General features: G+C 57.8%; 9 protein-coding genes across 9 annotated transcripts; 6 read left to right on the top strand and 3 right to left on the bottom strand.

Annotated features, from left to right (window-relative positions):
- The first annotated feature begins 96 nt into the window (after positions 1–96).
- B0T26DRAFT_876848 (uncharacterized protein) lies at positions 97–1,445 on the top strand. The gene is made up of 3 exons (XM_060448117.1): positions 97–469; positions 634–941; positions 1,021–1,445. Exons 1-3 carry the CDS (start codon positions 267–269, stop codon positions 1,290–1,292), a joined length of 783 nt encoding a protein of 260 aa, XP_060290864.1. The 5' UTR covers positions 97–266; the 3' UTR covers positions 1,293–1,445.
- B0T26DRAFT_757499 (uncharacterized protein) lies at positions 1,399–4,056 on the bottom strand (the record flags this gene model as incomplete). The annotated part of the gene is made up of 8 exons (XM_060446255.1): positions 1,399–1,520; positions 2,451–2,788; positions 2,883–2,978; positions 3,042–3,418; positions 3,494–3,561; positions 3,636–3,672; positions 3,750–3,769; positions 3,855–4,056. The coding sequence occupies 8 exons, from the start codon at positions 4,054–4,056 to the stop codon at positions 1,399–1,401; spliced, it is 1,260 nt and encodes a 419-aa protein (XP_060290863.1).
- A 175-nt stretch (positions 4,057–4,231) lies between these two features.
- On the top strand, positions 4,232–4,729 carry B0T26DRAFT_520372 (uncharacterized protein). Its single transcript, XM_060435472.1, has one exon. The coding sequence runs from the start codon at positions 4,407–4,409 to the stop codon at positions 4,665–4,667; it is 261 nt and encodes an 86-aa protein (XP_060290862.1). The 5' UTR covers positions 4,232–4,406; the 3' UTR covers positions 4,668–4,729.
- A 1,135-nt stretch (positions 4,730–5,864) lies between these two features.
- B0T26DRAFT_617664 (quinon protein alcohol dehydrogenase-like superfamily) lies at positions 5,865–7,196 on the top strand (the record flags this gene model as incomplete). Its single annotated transcript, XM_060436014.1, has 1 exon — positions 5,865–7,196. A coding segment is annotated over one exon (1,332 nt), but the record flags the coding sequence as incomplete, so codon positions are not given.
- Positions 7,197–8,131: 935 nt separating this feature from the next.
- Positions 8,132–10,127, top strand: B0T26DRAFT_876845 (uncharacterized protein; the record flags this gene model as incomplete). The annotated part of the gene is made up of 3 exons (XM_060448116.1): positions 8,132–8,349; positions 8,677–9,052; positions 9,567–10,127. The coding sequence occupies 3 exons, from the start codon at positions 8,132–8,134 to the stop codon at positions 9,672–9,674; spliced, it is 702 nt and encodes a 233-aa protein (XP_060290860.1). The 3' UTR covers positions 9,675–10,127.
- A 2,048-nt stretch (positions 10,128–12,175) lies between these two features.
- On the bottom strand, positions 12,176–15,019 carry B0T26DRAFT_744611 (uncharacterized protein; the record flags this gene model as incomplete). Its single annotated transcript, XM_060444439.1, has 11 exons — positions 12,176–12,256; positions 12,334–12,567; positions 12,646–12,888; positions 12,948–13,117; positions 13,172–13,199; positions 13,280–13,450; positions 13,524–13,978; positions 14,048–14,221; positions 14,293–14,476; positions 14,542–14,668; positions 14,733–15,019. 11 exons carry the CDS (start codon positions 15,017–15,019, stop codon positions 12,176–12,178), a joined length of 2,154 nt encoding a protein of 717 aa, XP_060290859.1.
- A 928-nt stretch (positions 15,020–15,947) lies between these two features.
- B0T26DRAFT_658459 (uncharacterized protein) lies at positions 15,948–17,399 on the top strand (the record flags this gene model as incomplete). Its single annotated transcript, XM_060438873.1, has 3 exons — positions 15,948–16,517; positions 16,589–16,668; positions 16,913–17,399. The coding sequence occupies 3 exons, from the start codon at positions 15,948–15,950 to the stop codon at positions 17,397–17,399; spliced, it is 1,137 nt and encodes a 378-aa protein (XP_060290858.1).
- On the bottom strand, positions 17,343–18,400 carry B0T26DRAFT_520192 (uncharacterized protein). The gene has a single exon (XM_060435471.1). The coding sequence runs from the start codon at positions 18,299–18,301 to the stop codon at positions 17,612–17,614; it is 690 nt and encodes a 229-aa protein (XP_060290857.1). The 5' UTR covers positions 18,302–18,400; the 3' UTR covers positions 17,343–17,611.
- A 799-nt stretch (positions 18,401–19,199) lies between these two features.
- Positions 19,200–20,488, top strand: B0T26DRAFT_757493 (uncharacterized protein; the record flags this gene model as incomplete). Its single annotated transcript, XM_060446254.1, has 2 exons — positions 19,200–19,665; positions 19,737–20,488. 2 exons carry the CDS (start codon positions 19,200–19,202, stop codon positions 20,486–20,488), a joined length of 1,218 nt encoding a protein of 405 aa, XP_060290856.1.
- Positions 20,489–21,989: the final 1,501 nt, after the last annotated feature.

Below are 21,989 nucleotides of genomic sequence, written 5' to 3'. Positions count from 1 at the left end.
TCAAGGACACGCCCTGTTCAAGCTTGCTTATGGAGTTCACTCCAGGGATAAATCTAACTTATGAAAGTCGCTCCTAGAGTAGACAAAATAATATGTGTAATGCTTCTGTTTCTTGTTCATCCAGGGGGCCAATATGTGTCAATTGATGATCGAAGACGAAGGTCAAATGCGGCAGCGCTGTTGAGTAATTGCAGCTGAATGCAACAAATTGTGAAGTCCTGTGGCGGCCCAAGCAACCCAACGGCGCTTCCGACGAGCCCCGCCCGATGCTGCGGCTCTGGGCGGATGCGATAGGCATCACGCAGGACGGCTTGGCCGAGAGAAGCCACCAGGTCTCCCTGATGGGCAGCATCTACAAGTCGGCAGAATACGTCGTGTGGATTGGTCGAGAACTCGCGGGGGACAACCGGTTCTGGGCCTTTCTCCAGAGCTATGTGTCTGAGGGGAATTTCGACAGCCCTGAATTCAGGTAGCAGCTGAGCGATTACCTCGAAGGCCGGGGCAGTGACTTGTCACAGGGGTTAACGGACCTCGTCCAGCGCCCTTGGTTTCGTCGGGCTTGGGTAGGAGGAAAGAGTTTCGTTAACTACTCTGCTGGCAACCTGCCGTCTTGCTTGCTAACTGGCGCCTCAGCAAGGGGACAAAGACGTACCAGGAGATCCGTCTAGACACAGCTGCCACTGTCATTTGCGGAGACTCGTTCATGCCGTGGAAGAGCTTCGTCGAGTCTCTCAAAGCCTTTCACAAGAGCGACCCGTCTCGGGGCCTATACGACAACTTTATCTGGGATAGGAGCCGCCACTATGAGGACAGCGCCTCTCGGATCAGACGCGAAGCCTACCTCGAGTCCCTTGGTGCCGTGAAGATATCGGGCTCTTGGGTGTCGTTCTCCGATCTCCACGGGTTTCTCGCCGAGCAAGCCTTCATGTCCAAGGTCCCCAGTGCGCAAAGCCGTCCGAGCCCCATGAGCAAAAAACCGCTCCTCAATCTTCTCGTGGACGGTGGACGGCTGGCCGCGAGACGCGACCGACGCTCGCGACAAGATCTACGCCTTTACCAGCCCGCACCTGACCTCGTCGTCGTACGCCGAGCTCGCGCCCAGCTACACCCTCGACACGCGGAGCACGTTCATCCGGCTCGTCAGGGCCCACATCAACAACGAGAACAACCTCGAGTTTCTCAGGTTCGCGCGGGGCGTCGACGCGCCCTTTGACTTGCGGCTGCGCCCGTGGACGATTAGAAGGGACTGGGCGAGGTGCCGATTGCTTTCATCGGGCGCTATCCTCTGCTGACGCATGGCGCCATCAAGCCCTGATTCCCGTCGTGGATCTGCGATTGGCGGAAGGAACGCTCGCTGCCAGAGGTTGCCGCCCCGTGTGGTGAGGTGCGCGATGAGCATTATTTCGACGTGCGGTAGAAGGTGCTGCCGCCGCGGTGTGCACTGCAGAGGGCGGTGGGCCACAATGGAGGCGGCGGGCCAGTGATGGCAATTTCCGTCTCCCGCAGGTTATGCTGTCGGACTGCGACGACGACGGCAGGAAGCCGCCGAGAGCAACATGGCCATCCTGCTTCTCCAGACCCTATTCCACGACGCGACTGGCTGCCGATGCGATGCCGAGAGCAATAACAACAACAACAACAACAGCTACAACAACAAAGAGAGAAAATTGGCAAAATGAGCAAGACGGCCACCACGGCGACGGCAGAATCGCAGCAAGAGCACCCACTTCACTCAGGCCTACTCGAGCCCACTGCTCGTCCGACACGTACCCTCGGGCGCAGGTGTGCCACCGAGACTGGCTGTTCATGCTCGACGGGCTTGGCGACCCGGCCATACTGCGGCCGCATGTGCGGCGGGGGACATCCGCACAGGGGTGGGCAGGAGCGAGGTCGGTTTTGGGCTCGTCTCGGTCTGTCCGCTGGCTGTTGCGGGGGCCCGCGAGCGGTGGGCTGAGGCTTCTTTTGCGTATGGACGACTGTGATGTAGCTTATGGACGAGCTGTGATGTACTGAGTGGAGGCCGTTGGCAGACGGCTTGTCTTGTGTGCAGAAAAAGAAAAGAAACGGAAATAAAAGGATAAAGAAAAAAGGAGTGCCCACTGGACTACGGAAGACTGAGCATTGGTAGCCGTACCTACACGGTATCCTCTCGAAGCGTGAATTTTGAGAGTCCCCCAATTACATGGGACGATATATCGAGTGATGGACCCGAGACGCTGCTTCCTGATAATTGGCAGCGTCAAAGCTATATACACACACCTAATTTTGAAGTCGCTCCTGGAGTAGACGAAAGAAAACAATACACACACCTGGCCAGGTACGTACATGGTACAAAGACCAAACAAATATCTATATCCCGTCCTTTTCTATTTCTATTATTACTAGATTCATCCCTATAATACGCCCGTTATTTTAACCCACTCACGATCATACCATATCCGCCCCCTGACCTTTTGAGGCCGCATTAGAGGTTGGTATCTCAACCTCAGCAGCGGCCGGCACAGGCTCCTTCTCCCTCGCCGAGCCCGCGCTCCCGCTGTTGCTCGACGACGGAGGGCAGCTCTTGTCCTGGCTGTGCAGCGACGCGTGGTCAGACACGGGCGCCAAGCTGACCTGCCGCCGGCGCCGCTGTCTCGCAAACAGGCTGCTGCCGAAGCCGCCGCTTTCTGGGGAGCTGTTGCCGTCGCTGTCGGGCGAGGCGCTGAAGATGCTCGGGAAGTGCTCCTTGACAAAGGGTCTCAGGCAGGGCAGGCAGGCGCAGACGATGCCGACGTACAGCTCGACGAGGCTGCGCGCGGAAGGGGGGTCCATCAGCTACGGCTCAGGCATTGTCGGGCAGAAGCACGAAAAGACGAGCAAGGAAAGGGAATGCAGGTCATTACCACCAGATGTTGTTGATGCAGTACTGCCAGGTCGTGTCCATGTTGTCCTTGCCCAATGGGATGGATGCCAGGCGAAAGAAGCTCACGGCGCAGACGCTGAGCTGGCTGTTAGTTTACCGTCGGTACCTGAACAAGCAGAGAAAACAAAATGAGACTGACAATCCGCCCGTCATCATAACCAGGCTGACGGCCACCTTGTGCCTCCAGCGCAGGCGGAGCGGCCACAGCAGCCAGGAGGGAAGCAGGAGAATGACGACATCGGTGGCGGCGTTGATGGCGGCGCTGGCCAGAAAGGCCGAGTACAGGTCGACGCAGGAGCCCGGGGTGGCGAGGTCCCAGAGCTTGTGGATGGGGGTGCACAGGTACAGGAAGCTGAAGGCGGCGTTGAGCGAGTAGCCGGCGACGACGAAGAGCAGGACGTAGACGGTGACGCGGAAGGCCTGGTTGGCGGCGGCGAAGCGAAGGTAGAAGAAAAGAATGGACGCCTTGACGCAGAGCGTCGAGAGATTGTAGAAGATGGAGGCCGGGAGACCGACCTGTGATCAGTTGCCGGCTTTGTCAGTCTCGGCCTGCGGAATCGGGCCAGAACTGGGCTGGCAGCGGGCGCTCACTATGATGGAGTGTTGGAAGTCGGCCGGCGTGACTTCCCACATGTGCACGCCCATTCCATACTTGGTCTCTGTAGACTCGGCCCGTCAGCTTTGGGTTCGGGTTTGGCTCTGGCCTCTGTAATGCGGGGGCGTGGGTACGGACGTGAGATATCCACAACGGACAGACCGATGGCTAGTATCTAGATTAAGCGCATCGTTAGACCGGGCGGCCCGAGACGTCAGGCGGGAGGAAGCGGGGCCTTGGTCCGTGACGTACCAACGACGCGGTGATCAGCCCTGCAAGCTCGGCGCTAGTTAGCGGTCTGGCGCCTTGTTCCGTCTATTTCGTAGACTTGAAACACTGATGGCCTGGAGTTCTTACAATCGTCGAGATGGAATTTGCGGAGGATGTGCCGGGCCGTGTAGACGCGCAGGGTCCAGAAGACGAGAGTGATGACAGGGCAGACGATGCCGGCAACGACGAGCTTCCACCCAATGGACTCGGGGTCCGTGATGTTGGGAGTCACGCCTGGAGGGGGCGGCAGCATGCCCGGGTAGTCGGGCTGGGTCGTGGTCGAGGCCATGATCGAGGCCGGGGATCGATGGTTGTTAAGTTGTCAGGGCGTCAGGTTGTCAACAAAATGTGGTGGTGTACTCGTTCATGTGCCCGCAATCGACCCAGTCACCCAGAGCTGGCTGGGCATGTCACCTGCTGGAGATATACCGAGTACTAGTGATTCTTGACGTATTGCTGAGCATCAACGGACAGCGACTTGAAGCGGGTGGGAATTGGGAAGCGCATCATTTTCTATCTCTGCATCTGCAGATTAGTGATACTCGCTCGGGGGCCATCTCTCCGGCTTGGTCTGGCAATCTGGGAGGGAGTACCTCTTCAGCATCTTGAAGACCCGTCTTCCTTTACTGAAAACGCGTGATGGGCCCCTTTGGTGATGCCAAGCGGGGGCCAAGTGCCCGCACAGGAAGCAGCAAGGGTGAGCCTCTAGGACCCATGCCCGACATCCCAGCGAGAGCCTTGTCAGCTCGGCGGCCAGCCAATCATTCAGCGCCAATGGCGCACACCGGCGCTTCAGATGGCCGGGGGCACTACGGCCGTGTCCCGGCCGGGCCGCTAGAGGCAAGCTCGCCCTTTTCAGCCGGGTGCAGCCATCACTGCAGTCTGTCTGCCATCATCTGAATTGATGCGCGCTGTCCGCCCGGTCTCCGAGTCCCCAATGGGCCCGAATATCTCTTGGCAGCCAGAGACGCGTGAGTTGTCTTTTGGAAATCCGAGTGAGGCTAGGCTTGATCCGTAGGTGGCTCTAGTATTCTGTGATTTTCGCGTGTGAGATGTGCTGTCTGTATCCGTACTGCACAGGCAGGTATCGATAAAAAGCAAAGGAGGGCGTCCTTGGCGGGCAGACAAAAGCTTCATTTCAAAAGTTCCAGAACTCAGGCCTCGCTTGCGCCTTCCATACGGGGACATTACGAGGCGCACACTGCCAAACCGAGGTGGTAGGTGTTACGTACCTGCCTTTGCCAGGAGTCGCCGCTTCCCTCCCCGTCCTGAATCAAGGTTCAGGGAAGCGGCAGCGGGGGAGCGCGGAGACAAGTACGTACGGGTACGAATACTTTCTAGGCGGTAATGAATAAATACCGGAGCCTAAGCGTGCTGACTCATGAATACGAATGGTCCCCGCTGAAATCCCTGGTTCTAGATATGTGCCCCTTCCTCGTTTCCCTTTCCTTTCCTTTCTCCCTTCTCCTTTTTCCTTTCCCTTCATCCAGTTTCTTGACGCTTCCCAATCACCTGCGGCTCCCAACCCCGCCGCCAACCCCAACCTGCGTGGCCATCATGGAATGGAATGGACATGCACGAAAGCAGCGGGGTGCATTGGGGGGGTTTACCAACGGGTTGGTAAAGTAACGTGTCGGGTGACTTGGATCCCAGCTGGACGGGTCCAGAGTCCAGAAGCAGCCGGCTGCAGCAGCAGCTATTGGATGTTTCTTCCTTGGGGTCCTTTCCCCCTCCATGCCAGCGCTGCGTATGCGCAACCACAGGGGCCTTTGCCCTGTCGGCTCAGCCAATAGTGGTGTTTCCTGCTATAATGTAGGCTAGCATTCGAGAACTAATGCGGGCTCACCGCCGTGCTCCCAGCCATCCGAATGCACTCCATGCCTCGACGGCGAGATGCGATGAGACAAGGTGAGGGGAATGAAGATAAAGCTATGCGATTTCCAGCCGTTCTTATTACTGCTATTGCTGCAAAGGCAGCAACAGCATTAAAGCAGAATGCTCCGACACGCTCTGACCCTTTTTCTCTGCCTCTGGCGGGCCCAGGCCGACGACGCCGAGGCTTCCGGGGCCAGCATCGTCGCCGGAGGCTCGGCCGAATGGTCGGGCTGGGGCGGCAACGTGCTCAACAACCGGTGGGCGGCGCAGAACAGGATCGTCTCGTCGGCCAATATCCCTTCCATCGCCGACCACTGCACACTGGACTTTCCCGTCGGCGTCAGCGCCACCCCCGTCGTCTCGGGTGGTGCCGTCTTCTTTCCCACGTGGGATGGCGCCTTCGTGGCCCTCGACTACGGCTCGTGCCGCGTGCTGTGGAGGGTCAACGTGACGGCCATCATCTACGGCTTCGCAACCCCGTCGGCCTTCCAGGCCCAGAACACCAGGCCCATATCCCGCACCAGCCCGCAGATTGACGGCAACGTCGTCTACTTTGGCACCCTGACCCATGCCCTGGTCGTCGCCGTCGACAAGGCCACCGGCCGCACCCTCGGCACGGTCCAGATCAACCCGCACCCACTGGCCATCGTCACCATGTCGCCCACTTTCTTCGACGGCAAGCTGCTCGTCGGTGCCTCGAGTACTGAGGAGAACGTGCCGCTGATCCCGGGCTACCACTGCTGCTCCTTCGCCGGCAACATGGTGGCGCTGGCCTTTAACTCAGCCGCGCGCCGCTTCCGTGTCGTGTGGGACGTGCCATCCATCCCCCCGGCGCGCCAGCGCGAGGGCTGGGCCGGCGCCGCCTTCTGGGGCAGCCAGCCGGCCATCGACGCAGGGCGCCGCCTGGCATTCGTGGGCACGGGCAACGCCTACGCGGCATCCAACGCGACGGTGCGGTGCCAGCTCGCCGCCGTGCCGCCCGACGTGCCCTACGTGTCCAACAACGACTCGTGCCTGCCGTCCGACGTGTGGCAGGACTCAGTGCTCGCCATCAACGTCGACACCGGCCGCGTCAAGTGGGTCCACCAGCGCTACGGCGTCGACATCTTCACCGCGGCCTGCGGCTACCCGGGCTTCGGCCCCCAAGACCCCGTCCTGTGCCCCGGCGTGCCCGGCCCTGACGCCGACTTTGGCATGGCGCCCACCTTCGTCCCCGGCGCTCCCGGCGCTGCTGCAAAAGACAAGGTCGTGGTGGGCCGCAAGAACGGCGACCTGTACGCGCTGTCGGCGCTCGACGGCCGCGTGCTGTGGGCCACGTCGACCGGCCCCGGCGGCATCACGGGCGGGCTGAGCTGGGGCATCGCCGTCGACGACAGCCGCGCCTACTTCACCGTCATCAATTCCAACTACAAGACGTGGCGGCTGTCCCCGTCGGGCCCCACCACGGACCGCAGCGCCTACGGCGCCGTGTCGCTGGCCACGGGCGCCATCCTGTGGCAGACGCCCGTCCCGGGCGCCGGCGCCCTCTCGCTCGGCCCGCCCACCGTCGTCGGCGACCTCGTGCTCGTCGCGCGCACGGGCCAGGACCCCGCCGGCACCGCGTCGTACGACGCCACGCAGGGCGGCCTGGTCGCGCTGAGCAAGGCCACCGGCCGCCTGCTCATGGACAAGCAGCTGAGTACCAACTTCCACGGCGGGGTCGCCGTCCAGGACCAGTACGTGCTGTTCGGCACCGGATACAGCGGCTTTGGCGCGGCGGCGACCGTGCCGGGCGTGTTTCATGTCATGAAGGTCAGGCCGTGATGCTGCTTTGTGCCGAGCTCTTTGTATCTCATGTTTGGGGGTGGAACCGGGAGGTCGAGACGGGAGTTCTATTATCCGACTCTGAGGGCCTTTTGTCTTGCATATGAGACCAGCTACATATACGTGAGCGAAACTTTCATCGACTAGATGATGGGGCGGTCTCAATCTCATTATTCTCGCCTTTCGGCACTCAAACTATCCTAGGCTATGGTGTTTAAACATCTCGTCGGACTCGAGCTGTTTAATGATCCTGGGCCTCGAGACGTCTCAAGTCCGATTGTCCGTGGCGGGTCGTACACCCGTGTGGCGTATTCTCGTGGAATTGAACATGGCAAGGGCATTCATTGGCGCCTGGACTCCACATCCATGTTTGGGCCGCCGATGTTGGGGCATATTTTGTTTCATTTAATAATGCTTGAATTGCTCAGCCTCGCGTCGTGCAAGGGTCCGACGTGAATCCGCCGAAACACGTGTCGAACAATTCTTATCTCGGCATGGCCACTCGGTTATCAAATGCCGACAGGGAGTTGGGTATGAGTCTGTATTTACCGGCGATTCTTCTTGTGCCCTCTCTCACTATAATAAGTACTAGGTGGAAGGGCCTTGAGTGCCAAGTTGGTTCATGGTTCGGCATCCTCTCCAAGCCAAAAAAAGTGTCCCTAGCCCTCAGCCACTAGCTTTCCCTCATGTTTAAATTTCGCCAGGCATATGAAGAGCCTCTGGCGGAGATTATCAAGACGGAACTTGCCACTGCTGCTGCTATCCAGAAAGCCGAAGACGCAGCTCTTGAGTTCACCAAGAAAGCCCCGATCACGGCGACCCCGGAAAATGAAATGTTGAACAAGGCCAAAGCAGCTCGCGGGGACGCAAAAGAGGCCGCAGACCTTGCTGTCAAGGAGCTCGAGTAGGTTAGAAATGATGAAAATGCTTCCAAGGTCGCTGCCGCAGAATCGAAAGTCAGACAGACCGCCGACAGTCGCAGAGGCCCAATACAAATAGTCCAGGATGGAAAAGTTCATCCCAGCACCCACAAATCAAAAACACATGTGGTATCAATTCAGCGAACCTCGCACCATACAGCTGAAATTTCCGGATCTGTAAGGAAGATTCAGAAGCACCCGTGACGCGAAGTCATTGAACCAGAGGGGGAAAAGCCAAAGGGGGAAACCTCTATCTGGCCGGATGTCACCTGCAAGCGGGACGTCAAGGCCCTGCGCGCCTTTCCTGCCAGGTCTTCTAGCGGTGGACCTGTGGGACTTCGGGCCGAGTGCAATATCTACTTTGTCCTTAAGGATCCCGTTCGGGGAAACGACGCAGTGCGCGTTGGGATTCAGGACTCAACCCTCAAAGTCTGTTGTTACCACGCCCTACCCGCCGAGGCCTCCACGCAGCATTTGATGGCCAGGTTCACCTTCAGCCTCGTCAAAATCAGCGAGTTGGTCAATCTTGAGCCTAAGGAGTCACCGCTCGAAATGATGATCAAGGGTAACTTTGGCGATATGCTGGCGGCTATCCCGATTGACCGGCGTACCAATTATAGCCGCTTCCACTATATGCTGGCCGACAATAAGCTTAGAGTGGGCGGCCAGTACTGGATCTACCAGACGGTCAAGTTATTGATCAACCCAGAACACCGCAACCCAGAACACCGCAACCCATGGAACTTTGAAAGGGAGAATGAGGACAAATTTCGGCGTTCTTTCAACAAACTATACCTCCCCGCTCAAGAGATTTCAAGGGGCTCACTTCATCCCGGGTCCCCAGAAGAACTGGAATAGTAACGAGTAATTAGAGCGTAAGTTTGCTTCAGGATTTCTGTCTATCAATTTGGGTTGAAATCCCGGTGCTTTGTTAGTGATGCTTTTCGCCTTGAATTTGGAAACCGTTCCTCCTTGTTAGAGGAAAGTTTGGGGCAATTGCAGGTCCCCTGGTCGGAGGAATGCTGTATTCGGCAAGCTCTTGGAATTGATTGATGCAATGACGAAAAAAAGACCTGCGTTGGCCCTGTGGAAAAGGCGGTCTAATTGGGCGCCCTGCCCAGCGACGCCGGCGAGTTCAGCAAGAGGGCCGCGAACATGGGCCCGCACTAGATGGCCGACACGTACGACATGATTTGCCAAGTCGACCAAGCCGTCTGCGGCCGGGCCCGTCTTTATCGCCGAGGAGGAGAAGACCAACACCTGGAATACTTCGGTCGAGCTGACTGATCCCGCCACTCAGCTGGTGTAGCGATGGATACACCTTTACACGCGTGACGCGCGACGCGTTAGCAACGCAAATAAATTTGGATTTAGAAGAAGAGCTACGATTGTTTCTTGTAACAGACGGCGGAGAATTCCTGGGTAGCACTGAACGGAGTGACCAGAATCTACAATCGAGGGAGGGGGACCGCTCATAGTTAGGTTGGTAGACATTCAAGGCAAATCGCCGTGGTGCCGCGGGGTGGATTGCTCATATATCGATCAATAAAACAAATGTACGTACCATATCTCTTGGAGGCCACTGATATATTATCCCCTGAATCCTCATCGGCATGTCGAACCAAGCATACTATAACGCGACGACACGAGATGGGCAATGCGCTGCCGTAAAAAGCCATGCCAGCATCCTAATAACCAGCCTAATCAACGATTAAGGTTTTTCCTACCTCTTGCAGCGGGCCGTGAATCAGTTCCACAAACTATTGAGCATATTTTGGATGTTGAAGTCGCCATTGCCGTTGTGGTGGTAGTTATTGTGTTGGCTACCCAGAGAATACCCAACAACAGTGGCGCCTACACCGATCCCGACCGAGAGAAACATCACTAGAGTCTGGTCGGAGAAGCTATCTTTCTTGGCAGGCCTGTAGGTGACCTCCTGCGTCCTGAACTAGTTAATATGGTTGGCCGTTGTTATTGCCCGTTGGCGCATCGTTGGAGTTGCCCATGGTGAGTCTTTAAATGAGGATTTCTTGCAATGGACAACGACAGGGAAGGCTCAAAAGTTGTCGGAAGCCGGGAAAAGGGGGAAGATGGAGAAGGCTAAAGTGATTAGTGGAGAGTAGCCGGTCACTTCAGTAAATACTGCTTGTAGAACACCTTTCTGGCACCAACAATATTTTCTCAGTGCCATGCTCTTCGCCAGACTCTCTCAGATGCACGAGCCAGTGCCTCTCGCTGCTTATCGAATGCACTGCCATGTTCTTGTTCGAGGACGTGGCGTTGCTGCAGAAAGCCTTGCGAACAACCCCGTCTAGATGTCGGCCCAATAAGAAATGTTACAAGGGCAAATGCGTGAGAAATGTGCACAATATCTTAAATATTAGCTGCGGCTGATCCGGGCGTGCATGAGTTTTCGGGGGAACGTCCTCCCACCACATCATCTTTCTTCTCCGACCCATCAGGCTGTGACCCAAAAGGGACCCGCATTCACGGCAGCCCACACCATGAATTGGAAGTCGGCTGGTTAGAAGGGAGCCGGTAGGCTCTGACGAGGTTACGTAGAAGGCATTCATCCTCGCGGGGCAAGGTGGCCAGGGATGACGCAAAGTGATTAAGGCTAGACAGAAATTGGGACGCGGGCCCGGTCCTGGGACCGACGCACAAGAAGCTGCTACAAGATATTCTCACAAGTGGCTAAAACTCATCAACGGTAATACGCCCTATCCCGAAGACCCGAACCGCTAGGCAAAGACCATGAAGTCGGGGTGATTACAAGAATATAGGATTGAGGTAAATCTCGGAACAAGAACGAGGCATATGGTACCCGAACCGAGCCCCGCTCGAGGTGGAGGTGGCGCCTCTCAAGCCCGGTGGGCGGCTGCTCTTATCTCTTGCGGCTGTCGCGGTGGCCCTGATGCCGCTCACATTTCCTCGGCTGGGACGGACTGCCTTTTCGTTCACACCAAGCAACCCCTCACATTCTCGAGTAAGTTAGGTAACCAGCTCCTGCATCAGTTTCATAGCTCTCAACAGACGCATGACGTAAAAATATTGCATAACCATCTCACACCTCTTTTTCAGAGGCCGATGGACCCGAATACCGTTTTCCAATTTTGACCAGAGGCTGATTTAAGCATGTCTCTCCTGCATTTGTTCGCTGCCTTGTTGACAGCAGGTCTCCCACCCCAATCACGGAATACAGGGGGCCGTGTGTGCATGGCAAGCTGGAAGACAGTCCTGTCCTATTCCCACCGGCCTACTATCTGGTGCTTATCGCCCTCGAGGGAAGTCTCGTTCCAAGTCTTATCTTGTCCCAGTGAAAGAGTGACAGAATATAATCCACGGTCTCCCTCCGACGCAACCCCACCACACCGCAAGAATTAGTTGCTACACATTTGCTTCACCATAAAGACCGACGACATGGGCACCATGAAAGAGATGCAAGCGGAGTTTCTGTAGGGCTTCTTCTTCTTTTCTCGGACTGAACCGCAACCTTTTACTGACCCTGGCCCTCGACGATGAGATCTTCAGCATCGTCTCTACTGGCTGTTCACTCCACTGGCTGTTCAGCCGGAGGCGCCGCGGCATCTCTGGTCGTTTTGCACTTTTTTTGGCCACTCACAAGTTCAGCGTAAAAGAATTAGACTAGAATACATTGGGTAGTGGTATAAAGAACCCCCTTGTTATTCCGGGCCCTGAGCCCCTGACCACTACAAAGCCAAACAATAAAACAATTACCTAATTACCTTGTTTCCTTCCGATGCCACGCACAGGAGTACTCTATTACTTCGGCACATTGCTTGCAGCAAATTAGTTCTCGATCCCAAGCTGCCCCGCCTCCTCGATCACGCCGCGCTGCTCCGTCATGGCAGTGAGGAACTGCTCCTTTCTCTGCAGCACCACCACCAAAACATGTCAGCACGAAACACCCCGTCAAGAAAAAAGAGACGAAGAAAAGAAAAACCCACAGCATTAGCCAGCAACTTGACGCCCTTGCGGGCCTGGGCAGCCAGCGCGCCGACCTCGGCAATCTTCTGCGCGCGCTCGCCCGCCGAGATGCTCTTGGGGTCGGGCAGGCTCAGCCGGTCGATGCGGCTGACCCCCGGCAGGATGTACTTGGCCGACACCTCGCTGTACGTGTTGGCCATGGCCTGCGCCACGAGGTAGTGGCCCTTGAGCTCGAGCGCCTTGAGGCGGAGTTGCTGTTTCGCGAGAGGGGTCAGCAGCTGAGCTTGTCCCGCGAAGGGGTGTGTGGAAAGAAATGGGCACGTCGTAGTCACCTCGAGCTTCTGCCGCTTCACCTTCTCCCGCCGCAGCCGCGTCTGCTCGCTGGCGGCTTCGCTGGCGAGCCCGCCCAGCTTCTTGGCCACGGCCGCCACCTGGCTGAACTGGTCGACGCGGTGCTTGTCAATGTCGTTGATGTAGTTCTGCATCTCTGTGAAGAAGGTCGTGAGCTGGTCGAGCTTCTCGCAGAACAGCTGCAGGTGCTTGACGCACTCGCCCACGATCTCCTTGACTTGGGCCTGATTGCGTGTCAGTCAGTGGCAGCTAGTGTCGGTGCTCTGGAGTCTACGGGCCGTACCAGAGTTGCTTTCGACGTCAGCAGCTTCTCGAGCCCCTGCTGCATCGCGTTGAACTCCTCCAGCGCCCGCATCTCGTCTTCCAGCCGCTGGTTGAGCTTGGTCTCGGCGTCAAACAGCGCCTGCTGCGCCATGCGGAACCGCTCGAACCGGATTTCGGCGGGTGACATTTCTGGTCTCGTGTCAGAGCCGACTCTGGGATCAGGGGTAAAACATGCAAACTCACTGGTCGACCGGAGTCGGATTTCCGTGCGCTGTTCGATGGGTAAAGGGGTCAGAAATCACGTAGAAAGAAAAAAAAGACGTTGGAAGTAAAGGCATCGGCACTGTTTACCTGCTTCCTCTCCTCTTCCTTCTTCGCGCGGGCGCCCAAAATCTTACCAAGGGCCGTCTCGGTCCTTCTGACCTCGCCGCGCCAGGCTTTGGCCGACTTCTCGACCTGCTCGTGCGTCCGCTCGTTGACGTTGCGCTCCTGCTTCATCATGCCGCGGATGGCTTCGGCAACCTGCGGCGCGGGTCAGCGTCATAATCTCGCGCGAGAAACAGCACATTTCCATCCATGTCCATTTCCGACGCACCTCTTCAACCGGCTTCATCTCTTCGCGGATCTGCCACACGAGCGTAGAGTTCTCGCGGCTAAACTGCTGCAGCACGTCCTTGATGTGGTCCTCGATGTTCCAGACGGCGTCCTTGCGCGAGCCCACGTGCTTCCCGGTGCCGCCCAGCGCCTCCCAGTCGACGCCGTTGAGGTCGTCGGGGCCCGAGACGAGCAGCTCGGCGAATCGGTGCACCACGGGCAGCAGCCGGTCCGCGAGCGCGAAGCCGGCGTCCTGCTGCGCCGCACCGTCGCTGGGGTCGGGCGTGTAGAACTGGTCCTTGCCGTCTTTCTTGCCGTCTTTTTTCTTGCCGTCCTTCTTGCCGCCGCCGCCGCCGAAGCCGAGGTTGATGCTGAAGCCGCTGAACGGGTTGATGAGTGACATGGCCGTGTCGATTACCGCGTCGCCCAGCTTGGTGCCGATGTCGGTGAAGCCCCCTGCGTGGGTGAGGTTGGGTTAGCCGGGACGGACGGACAAACGAAGGATTCTTGGTTTTTCCTGGTCACCTCTGTGCATGGACTTGTTTGCGCGGTTCACCTCTTCCTGCCGGGTGGCGAGCTGTCCGCGGTAGTGGCTTGTCTGGGACTTGACGTTGTTTACCCGCTCCTTCTTCATTCCCACGGTCAGCCGCCTATCGACAATCTGGCCGTCGAGGTCGTGCTCCTCCTTGCCAAGAGATTCTAAACACGCATAGGATCGATCAGTAAGCAAGCTGCTTCACGAGGTCAAGTGTCGAGAAAGGGAGATGTACCGTCCTTGTCGACGCATGCTTGGTAGACCAGGCCCGCGTACTGGCTCCAGGCGGCCACCTTCTCCTTGATGGCCTTGGTGTCCTCGACGCAGTCATTGGACACGCGCTTCAACGCGGCAAGCTGCTCGGGAAGGTCCAGCTCGGCGAGGTCTTCGTCCTCGGTGGCTTGGATGATCATGTCGATCTGCAGGGACAGAGAGTCAGCCAGGCCATGATTGGATCTCAGATGGCCAGCGACCGTGGACGTACCGTTCCGTCAGGCTCGCACACGGCCTGCGCGACCATGGACACCTTTTTCATCCTGGCCTCTGCGTCGCGGAACGCCTTGCGGCCGAGATCAGAGCAGTGCACGAGGTTCGCCCTGAGAGACGTGTATCTGTGCAGAGGGTGGTCAGTTCAAGCGTCTAGTTGGGCAACTGCACACACGGCTGGCAACTCACTTCAAGCCCGCGCTCTCGGGAAACACGAGCGACGAGGCCAGCGGGTCCGAGGCTAGCACGAAGCACTGGCCCAGCCGCCCCAGGGCATCGGGGGCCGCGCTCAGCAGGCCGCCCCAGTTGCTCTGGCCGACGCCCTTGAGCTGCTCCTGGGCGACATGGTTGACAAACAGCTCAGACCCGGCCGACGTGCGCACTAGCCGGATGAGGTCGCGGTTCTGGATCGCGCTGCCGGGGTCAAAGCCCTCGGCCGCGTCGTCAGAGTCGGACACGTCGACGGCGTCGTCCATGTTCGGGTCAGCGGCCGGTTGGTTGGCGTGGCCGTGTTGGGTTTTTGCGTTGGCACTCATGGTTGCTGGTGTTGGTGCCAGGGAAAGGCAAGGAAAGTTTGGACTCGGGTTGCGGTTGTTCTGATCTAGATAAGTGGCAGTTCCCCAGATGAAGGTAAGAATAGCGACACGGCAGCCCCAGACAAGACTAACTAGGCTCGGGCCGGGCAAGCCGCATATACATAATTATGTGAAGCCGGAAGCCAAGACAGCGCCGCGAGGCTCTGGGATCCCTGGGATTCCTGGGATTCCATTGCAACGTTCCTCGGGATTCTCTCTCCGTCAGCCGCTTGCTTATGTCAAAGTCAAGGTGGCAGGGCAATTTGCGCCGCAGGTCGACTTGGCCTTCAGCCACGTGTCTGGAAGTTCCGATCGACGATCAACTGCGACTCTGAAAGCTGAGGGCTTGGCGGAGGGGACAAATCGACGGCATTGGCCGTGACCCCATGCTGTGCCACGTTCGTCTGACTCAATTAGACCTTTGCAGCTGTGGTATCATTGTGGCTTTGTGTGAGCCACCCCACGGTGAGGATGGAGGGGTTCTCTGCCCACAGCCTTGTGGGAAAACCAAGTCTTGGCCAGCACTGGTGTGACAACCATTCCGAATTTAGCCCCATGACAATAAATGAATAGTCAGCCCCGGTCACGCACCTCTTTTCAGCCGCATCCTTATCTCCCACAGCACGTGGGAGTCATACATGTAGCCAGAGGCTCGCTGCCGGTCGGTCAGTGAATTCCCAGCCCGGCTGGACGGCGGCATAAGCCGCGGTTGGGACACTCACGGCGGCCACCCCCATTTCTCTGGTGAGTCGTATCCGCCGCCTCCTTTGCACACCACCGCTTACCTACGCATCCGACACTCCCCACCGCCAGACAGCCCAGCGCAAACATGTCGCTCCAGAGCGAGGTTGAGCAGATCCAGAAGGATCTCGACGGGCTCAAAGCACGTCTCGATGCGTTCGAGACCAAGTCCAAGGCGACCATCCAGGAGGACCACGGCGCCATGCTCGCCAAGCTGCAGAGCAGCGTCAACGCCGTCGAGAGCACCGTGGTCTATCTCGAGACGGGCACCAGCCGCCTGGCCGGCCTCCTCGAGTTGCACCAGCCTGCCGCCGCCGCCGCCGCCGCCTCCAAGAAGGCCCTAGCCAAGCGACATCTCCTGGACATGGACGCCCAGTTCACGCTGCTGCACGGCGCGGCGAGCGCGGGGCTCGAGCGCGTCGAGGCCATCAAGAAGACGGGCGACGACATGCACGGCGAGCTAGGCGCCATCCGCACCAAGCTCGAGTCGCTGTCGGCGCGCGCCGCCAGCGCCCTCGACCGCGCCGGCCACTCCCTCGGCGGCAAGCAGACGCAGCTGGACCAGGCCAGCCAGTCGCTCGCGACAACGCAGCAGGAACTGAGCGCGCTGGAGGCGCAGATGAAGGGCAAGAAGAATGACCGGGACGCCATGCGCGTGGTGCGTGCCTGCCCTGTTTCTCCCGGAAGCCAGATGGTATAGCTACTGACATGAGGCGGGCGGGAAACCAGGCTCGCGTCGCCACTTGGGGAATGGGCTTGGTCTTCCCTCCCATGCTCATCGCCGCAGGCGCCTTGGAGGGCGCCGCATAGTATGCTTACTCCTCCCGTTCTTTCCATCCCATCTCGTTCTTTCCATCCCAACTCGTTCTTTCCCATCCCACCTCGTCCTTTCCCATCCCACTTCGTTCTTTCCATCCCACCCCGTCCTTTCCCATCCCACCTCGTTCTTTCCCATCCCACCTCGTCCCTCTCAACTCTCCAGCTCGGTTCGAGCCTACCCACCTGTTCCTGTTCCCTCCCTAGGTATCCAGACCTAACCCGCGCGACCCACAGCGACATGCGCAAGAACCGCGAGCGGCTGCAGGGCGCCATCTCCGCCGCCAGCACGCGGCAGTCATCCCTGCGCTCCGAAGCGGCCGCGCTCGCCCAACAGAAACAGACTCTCAGCACAGCCGTGCAAGGCGCGCGCGAGCTCCTGGCGCGCGCGCAGGCCATGGGCACAGGCTCGCGCCAGATGCAGGGCCTCGTGGCCGAGCGCCTCGCCGAGTACCAGGCGCTCAAGGAGAGCTCCGACGAGTTCGCCGCGTGGACCCGCGACCTGCAGACCCAGACGACCGCTGCCGGCGCCCTCGGCACTGCGTCCCAGGCCCGTTTGCTGAGCACTACGGCTCGTATTGTTGATGCGCTGCTAGACAAGGACCAGGGCGACGTCAAGAGGGTCTGTGGGAAGCTCAGGCGGCTGGAGATTGGTACGTCGCGTTTCCTTTTTGGCTTTGTTGACTTGTTGCGGGGCAACCTGCAGAGCTTGTTTGGCTGTTGACGCTGGCGCCCCTTGTTTGTGGAGAAGCGGTGAGAGCTGACCAAGACTTGATTGAAATTGCCTACTTGCCTTTCTCCAGCCTCTGAACGAGCCCCAGCTTCTGCGTCGAAGCTGCAACCAGTCCAGACAGTCAAGGAGGTTGACGAGCCGTGGACCTTCGAGACCTTTCTGGCCGACTATACTCCCTTTATGTCGTCCTCGTCCACTAAAGGTTAAGAAGATGGTGGGCGTGAGCCTCTGGCCTGACGAGGGTCTTTGAGAGGGGCTCCAAGGGAAGAATTTTCACGGTCAAATCCAGGGACAGATGGGTTTCTTACTTGGTTTTGCTGCCAGCATTTCCCCGTCTCGGGAAATGTGTTCTTGGTCAGCCAGAAATCCACAGGGCCGACACGGGCACACCCCTCGGGCGCATGCTTCCGCTGGGTTTGGGGGTCGTCCATGAGCTTCACGATCTCGTTGCCGTTGGCATCGCGCGTCTCTTGCACGTACATGTGTGCGGCGAGGTGGATCCTCTTAACTGAGACTCCCATCCAGAGGGTGACGTGGAGGTCATCCTCGTCCGTTTCGAATTCGGATGTGTCATCATTCCACGACGTGGCGATGCGTCTGCCCTTGGCGATGCGTCTGCCCTCGGCATCGTGAACAAGTTTTGTGGGATGGGGTGGTCCGCGGATCAGGACGCACCTTTGGCAATGGGCAATAGCAAGTTGCTTTGCAACGGCCATTTGTGAGTTGAGCATGCTCTGTCCTGACGGAATCTGGTAGAGAAACGCAACTTGCGGGTCCGTCAGAGTTCCCGAGCCAACCGAGTGAACTATTCCTTTGCGTGAAACCTTGATCCCGCGCCCGCCCAGTGTCATGCCGATTACATAGGGTGTCTTGGTCGTGGAACCACAGGGCATGTTGTCTGCTGGCAAGGTAGGTAATGAAGGTACAGGAGAATGATAGCCAGATGAACAGGAGAATAATATAAATTGGGTCTACCGGGGACGTAGTAGCTGCTAATATCGTGTAAACGCGTCGTGACAGGTACTGCGATATTGACAAGATATGCCAGCTCACCAGACCACGGTGGGATTCAGTCTTTTTTATATTCACATGCATCGCACTACTGAGAGTGAAATAATAAAGCTATTCAAGACCACTCGTGCGCGGGACAAGCCCATTCGAGGACGAAGATTGAATAACACAACTGAACTTCAAGCTCCAGTCTTCAAGCGCTAATCAAACAAAGGAATTGGTCCAACATTTAGATCTATTGCGTACATTGTTTTTTGATCAACTGGGCTTCGCGGTACTAGTTCCAGATTTTGTCGACGACAGGAATCCCTTTCATCTCCTAGTGCCCCGGCAGTTCTGTTTCGCCCGGCGATGCACGTGCTTGGACGTACAAGAGATGTTTATAAACACCTGGAAGAAAGTCATTGGCCAAAAGGCTATGGGATCTTTGCGACCGCCAAGGCGTTAGGAAAGAAAGAGAAAGAGCCTGGACAATATCTAAACAGACAGCAGTTCAGGCAACAACGAGCTCTGCTTCGGATTCTGTCCACAACCAGACCCGCGGCCTGTCGGTCTCTCTTTCCAGATTCCCACACCATTATCATCCCAGCTTGACCGCAAGCTTTGCCCTTGTTTTAAAACCTATGCTCCCATTTTCGCCGCGAAACAGAGGCTCGAACCCCTCGGCTCGAGCCTAAACTGCCGACCATTATCTCCCCGGCCGCAACATCACCCAGAAACGCACACCCTTTGCGGGGCCTAACTTGGTTCAATTCTTCGATTCTCCAATAATAAGCAACCATGACATCTCATGCCTCATCAGTAACGACGTCAAGGACGTCTTCGGAGCCCTATCACCAGCCTGAGCAGAGCCAAGAGCCAGACACGGAGCCCGAGTTCATATACGGACACATGCCTGCGGACGGTGATATCGATGTTGAGGAGCTCGACGGCTACTGCGAGGGCGGCTTCCACCCCGTCCAACTGGGCGATCTGCTTGGCAGAGGCGGGCGGTTCCGCGTCGTGCACAAACTTGGCACCGGTGGCTTCGGGACCGTCTGGCTCTGCCACGACAAGCTGGCGCGGAAGTGGCGTGCCGTCAAGATAACGACGGCAAAGCACTCGACGCCCGACTGTTCAGAGCTCGACACGGCCGAGCTCTTGCACGACGCCGGCGTCGACGTCGCTCAGATGGCGTCGCACCAACATACAGGCCCCGCTAGAGTTCTTCTAGCTCCGCGGCCCCAACGGCCGCCACCTGTGCTCGGTCATGCCCTTGAGGGGCCCGAGCTGGCCGATATCTACTCTGTCTACGGCCACCTGCCGGGCCTGGTCAAGCGCCGCCCGAGGTGTACTTCCCCTCGCAGCCCGTCGGGTTCGCGTATGATGTCTGGGCCCTCGGCTGCTCCATGATGGAAGTGCGGCTGGGGAACCGGCCCTTCTGTGGCTACGACCTCGACAACACCTCCATTAGCGCGCTGCAAAACATGGAGCTCACCATGGGGCCCATGCCGCTCGCATTCCGCAGGGACTTGAAGAAATACGGGTTCGGTTCTGCAAACTGCCCCCACGGCGCTGGCTGCGGCAACGAGGGCTGCTGGGGTGATGAGCTGGTTCCCTACACCATTAGGACCAAAGACGCAGTGAAACGACGGCACGGCTACACCGAGGGGTTTCCCTGGACCTACGACAAAGTGGAGGATAAGGCGCGGTTGCAGGAGTACCGCGCGGAAACTAAGAGGAAAACGGGGGTGCAAGAGTCGTCCGACTATCTGAAGGACTCGATGCGGCGTGGCTGCTCGATAAAGTTGGACCCATACGCGTTCGACGATATTAAGAGCGTGTATCACAGCCGTGATAGCGACAGCAACAGCGACGGCTGCCTGCCTGCCTGCAAGCTCGATAGGCCCAGTTTTCCCGACAATTTGACAGCCGCACGCAACTTCATACACTACAGGGCCCCGTTCCCCGAGATTGACGAACTGCACGACCTCCGGCTCAAGATATTCTGCTGGAAGCCCGAGGAGCGCGCGACAACCGGCGAGATTCAGCGTCATGGCTGGTTCAATACCCGACACGACGGTGAATAATTAGGGTACAAGGCAGTCGGCGTGCCTTCGCGTTCCCTAAAACCGAACGAGGTCCTCTTCGGGGACCAACGAGACAGGTAAACAATTGGATATCCAAAATGGTTCCATATCTCGACGGCAATGATTATTTACCAAACAAGGGGACGTGAGACTAGGTTTATCAAGGCTCTTAACAAATTTAAGAAGGGGAGAAAAGTCATGTAAATTATCTAGTTCTAATTAATTCCTTCACGTGAAGCCGTGTCTAGATGCACACGGAGACTCCAATCTTTGAGAGCAGGACTCCGATGATATTGAACGTGACCTTGCAATCCTCCTATGCTTCTTTTCCCTGAAACTTACTTAATCACAGCTACTGATTAAGAATGCTCTCTAATTACTATTTCCTTTTTCTGCCGTTCGACAAAAGAGTCGTTTGCACACCAACGTAATCCTGGGCCAAGCCTAGGCTGGTGATGTCCACGGAATGCATTGACGTCTGTTGGCAGTTGGCAGTTGGCCACCAACAAATCAGGTTGGCGGGCCAGCTAGACACGCGTGCGCGATTCGGGCATCTCGTTTGTTGATTTTGCTGCTCATACTAATATTTTGCTTTCTGAAGGAGTGGGCCTGGTTGTTTCGAGCCTTCATCGTTGCAAAGCTGTCGAAGGCACTGAACCCCTTTCCAGTGGCAAGATTGAGGTGGAGTTGACAATCTTGCACTACCTGGGTTGTTTTGGTAAATTTGATTGGCTCACGAATCCAATCGCGTCGCCCGATCTCATCTCAACTGCCCTGCCCTGCCCTGCCCTGCCCTGCCCAGACCCGACCCGGCACTTGTGCAAAGCCGAGACCGCCCGTGGTAACCTGGAAGCGTGGCTTGGCTCGAGCGTGGGAGCCGGGCCGTGGGACAACGGATTACAGCTGGCAGATGATTCGGCACGGCCCACTCATTTGTAATCGTACGGGGATTGAATGGCCGTTTGCAGCTGGCGTCAGGCCGGCAGCCGTATCCTGCAACTGGCGGATGTGGTAATCTTGTCCTACGCCGTCCCTGGCAGGGGCTTCAGGGTGCTCGTCGGCTGATTGGCTCGCCCACGCCTGCACTGCGTCTTGCTGCCAATGCCCTAACAATTTCTGGCAGAGGGCAAATGGGCTAGATTGAAGCAGGTTCTGCGCTTCTTCACCCAACGCCAACGCCAACGCTGTCCGGTCAGATCTTTCCGACAAACGACGATTAACGACGGCAATTGAACGCATCCACGCCCGCGCGCTCACGCCGGATCAAGATTGGCCTTGGCATCCATGTTGCCTGGCCAGACTCGCTCTGGCTTGCACCCTGCGTAACGCGATTCAATCGCAGCGGCCTTGGTCACACTGCAGCGTGACCCATTCTCGCCATCTCGGCCCTGTCCCTGACGCGTAACGAGGCCCCAGCGACAAACCGATACGCCCCCCTCCGGCCGGCCTCGACTCGACTTGGAGGGAATTTTTTATTCCCTGCCGCTCGCTTCTCGCGTCT

Source organism: Lasiosphaeria miniovina (genome assembly GCF_030549165.1).
Source record: "Lasiosphaeria miniovina strain SMH2392-1A chromosome Unknown B0T26scaffold_8, whole genome shotgun sequence".
Classification (NCBI taxonomy): Eukaryota; Fungi; Ascomycota; class Sordariomycetes; order Sordariales; family Lasiosphaeriaceae; genus Lasiosphaeria; species Lasiosphaeria miniovina.
Note: the sequence above shows the minus strand (reverse complement) of the source record. Positions and strands in the feature narration are given on the sequence as shown.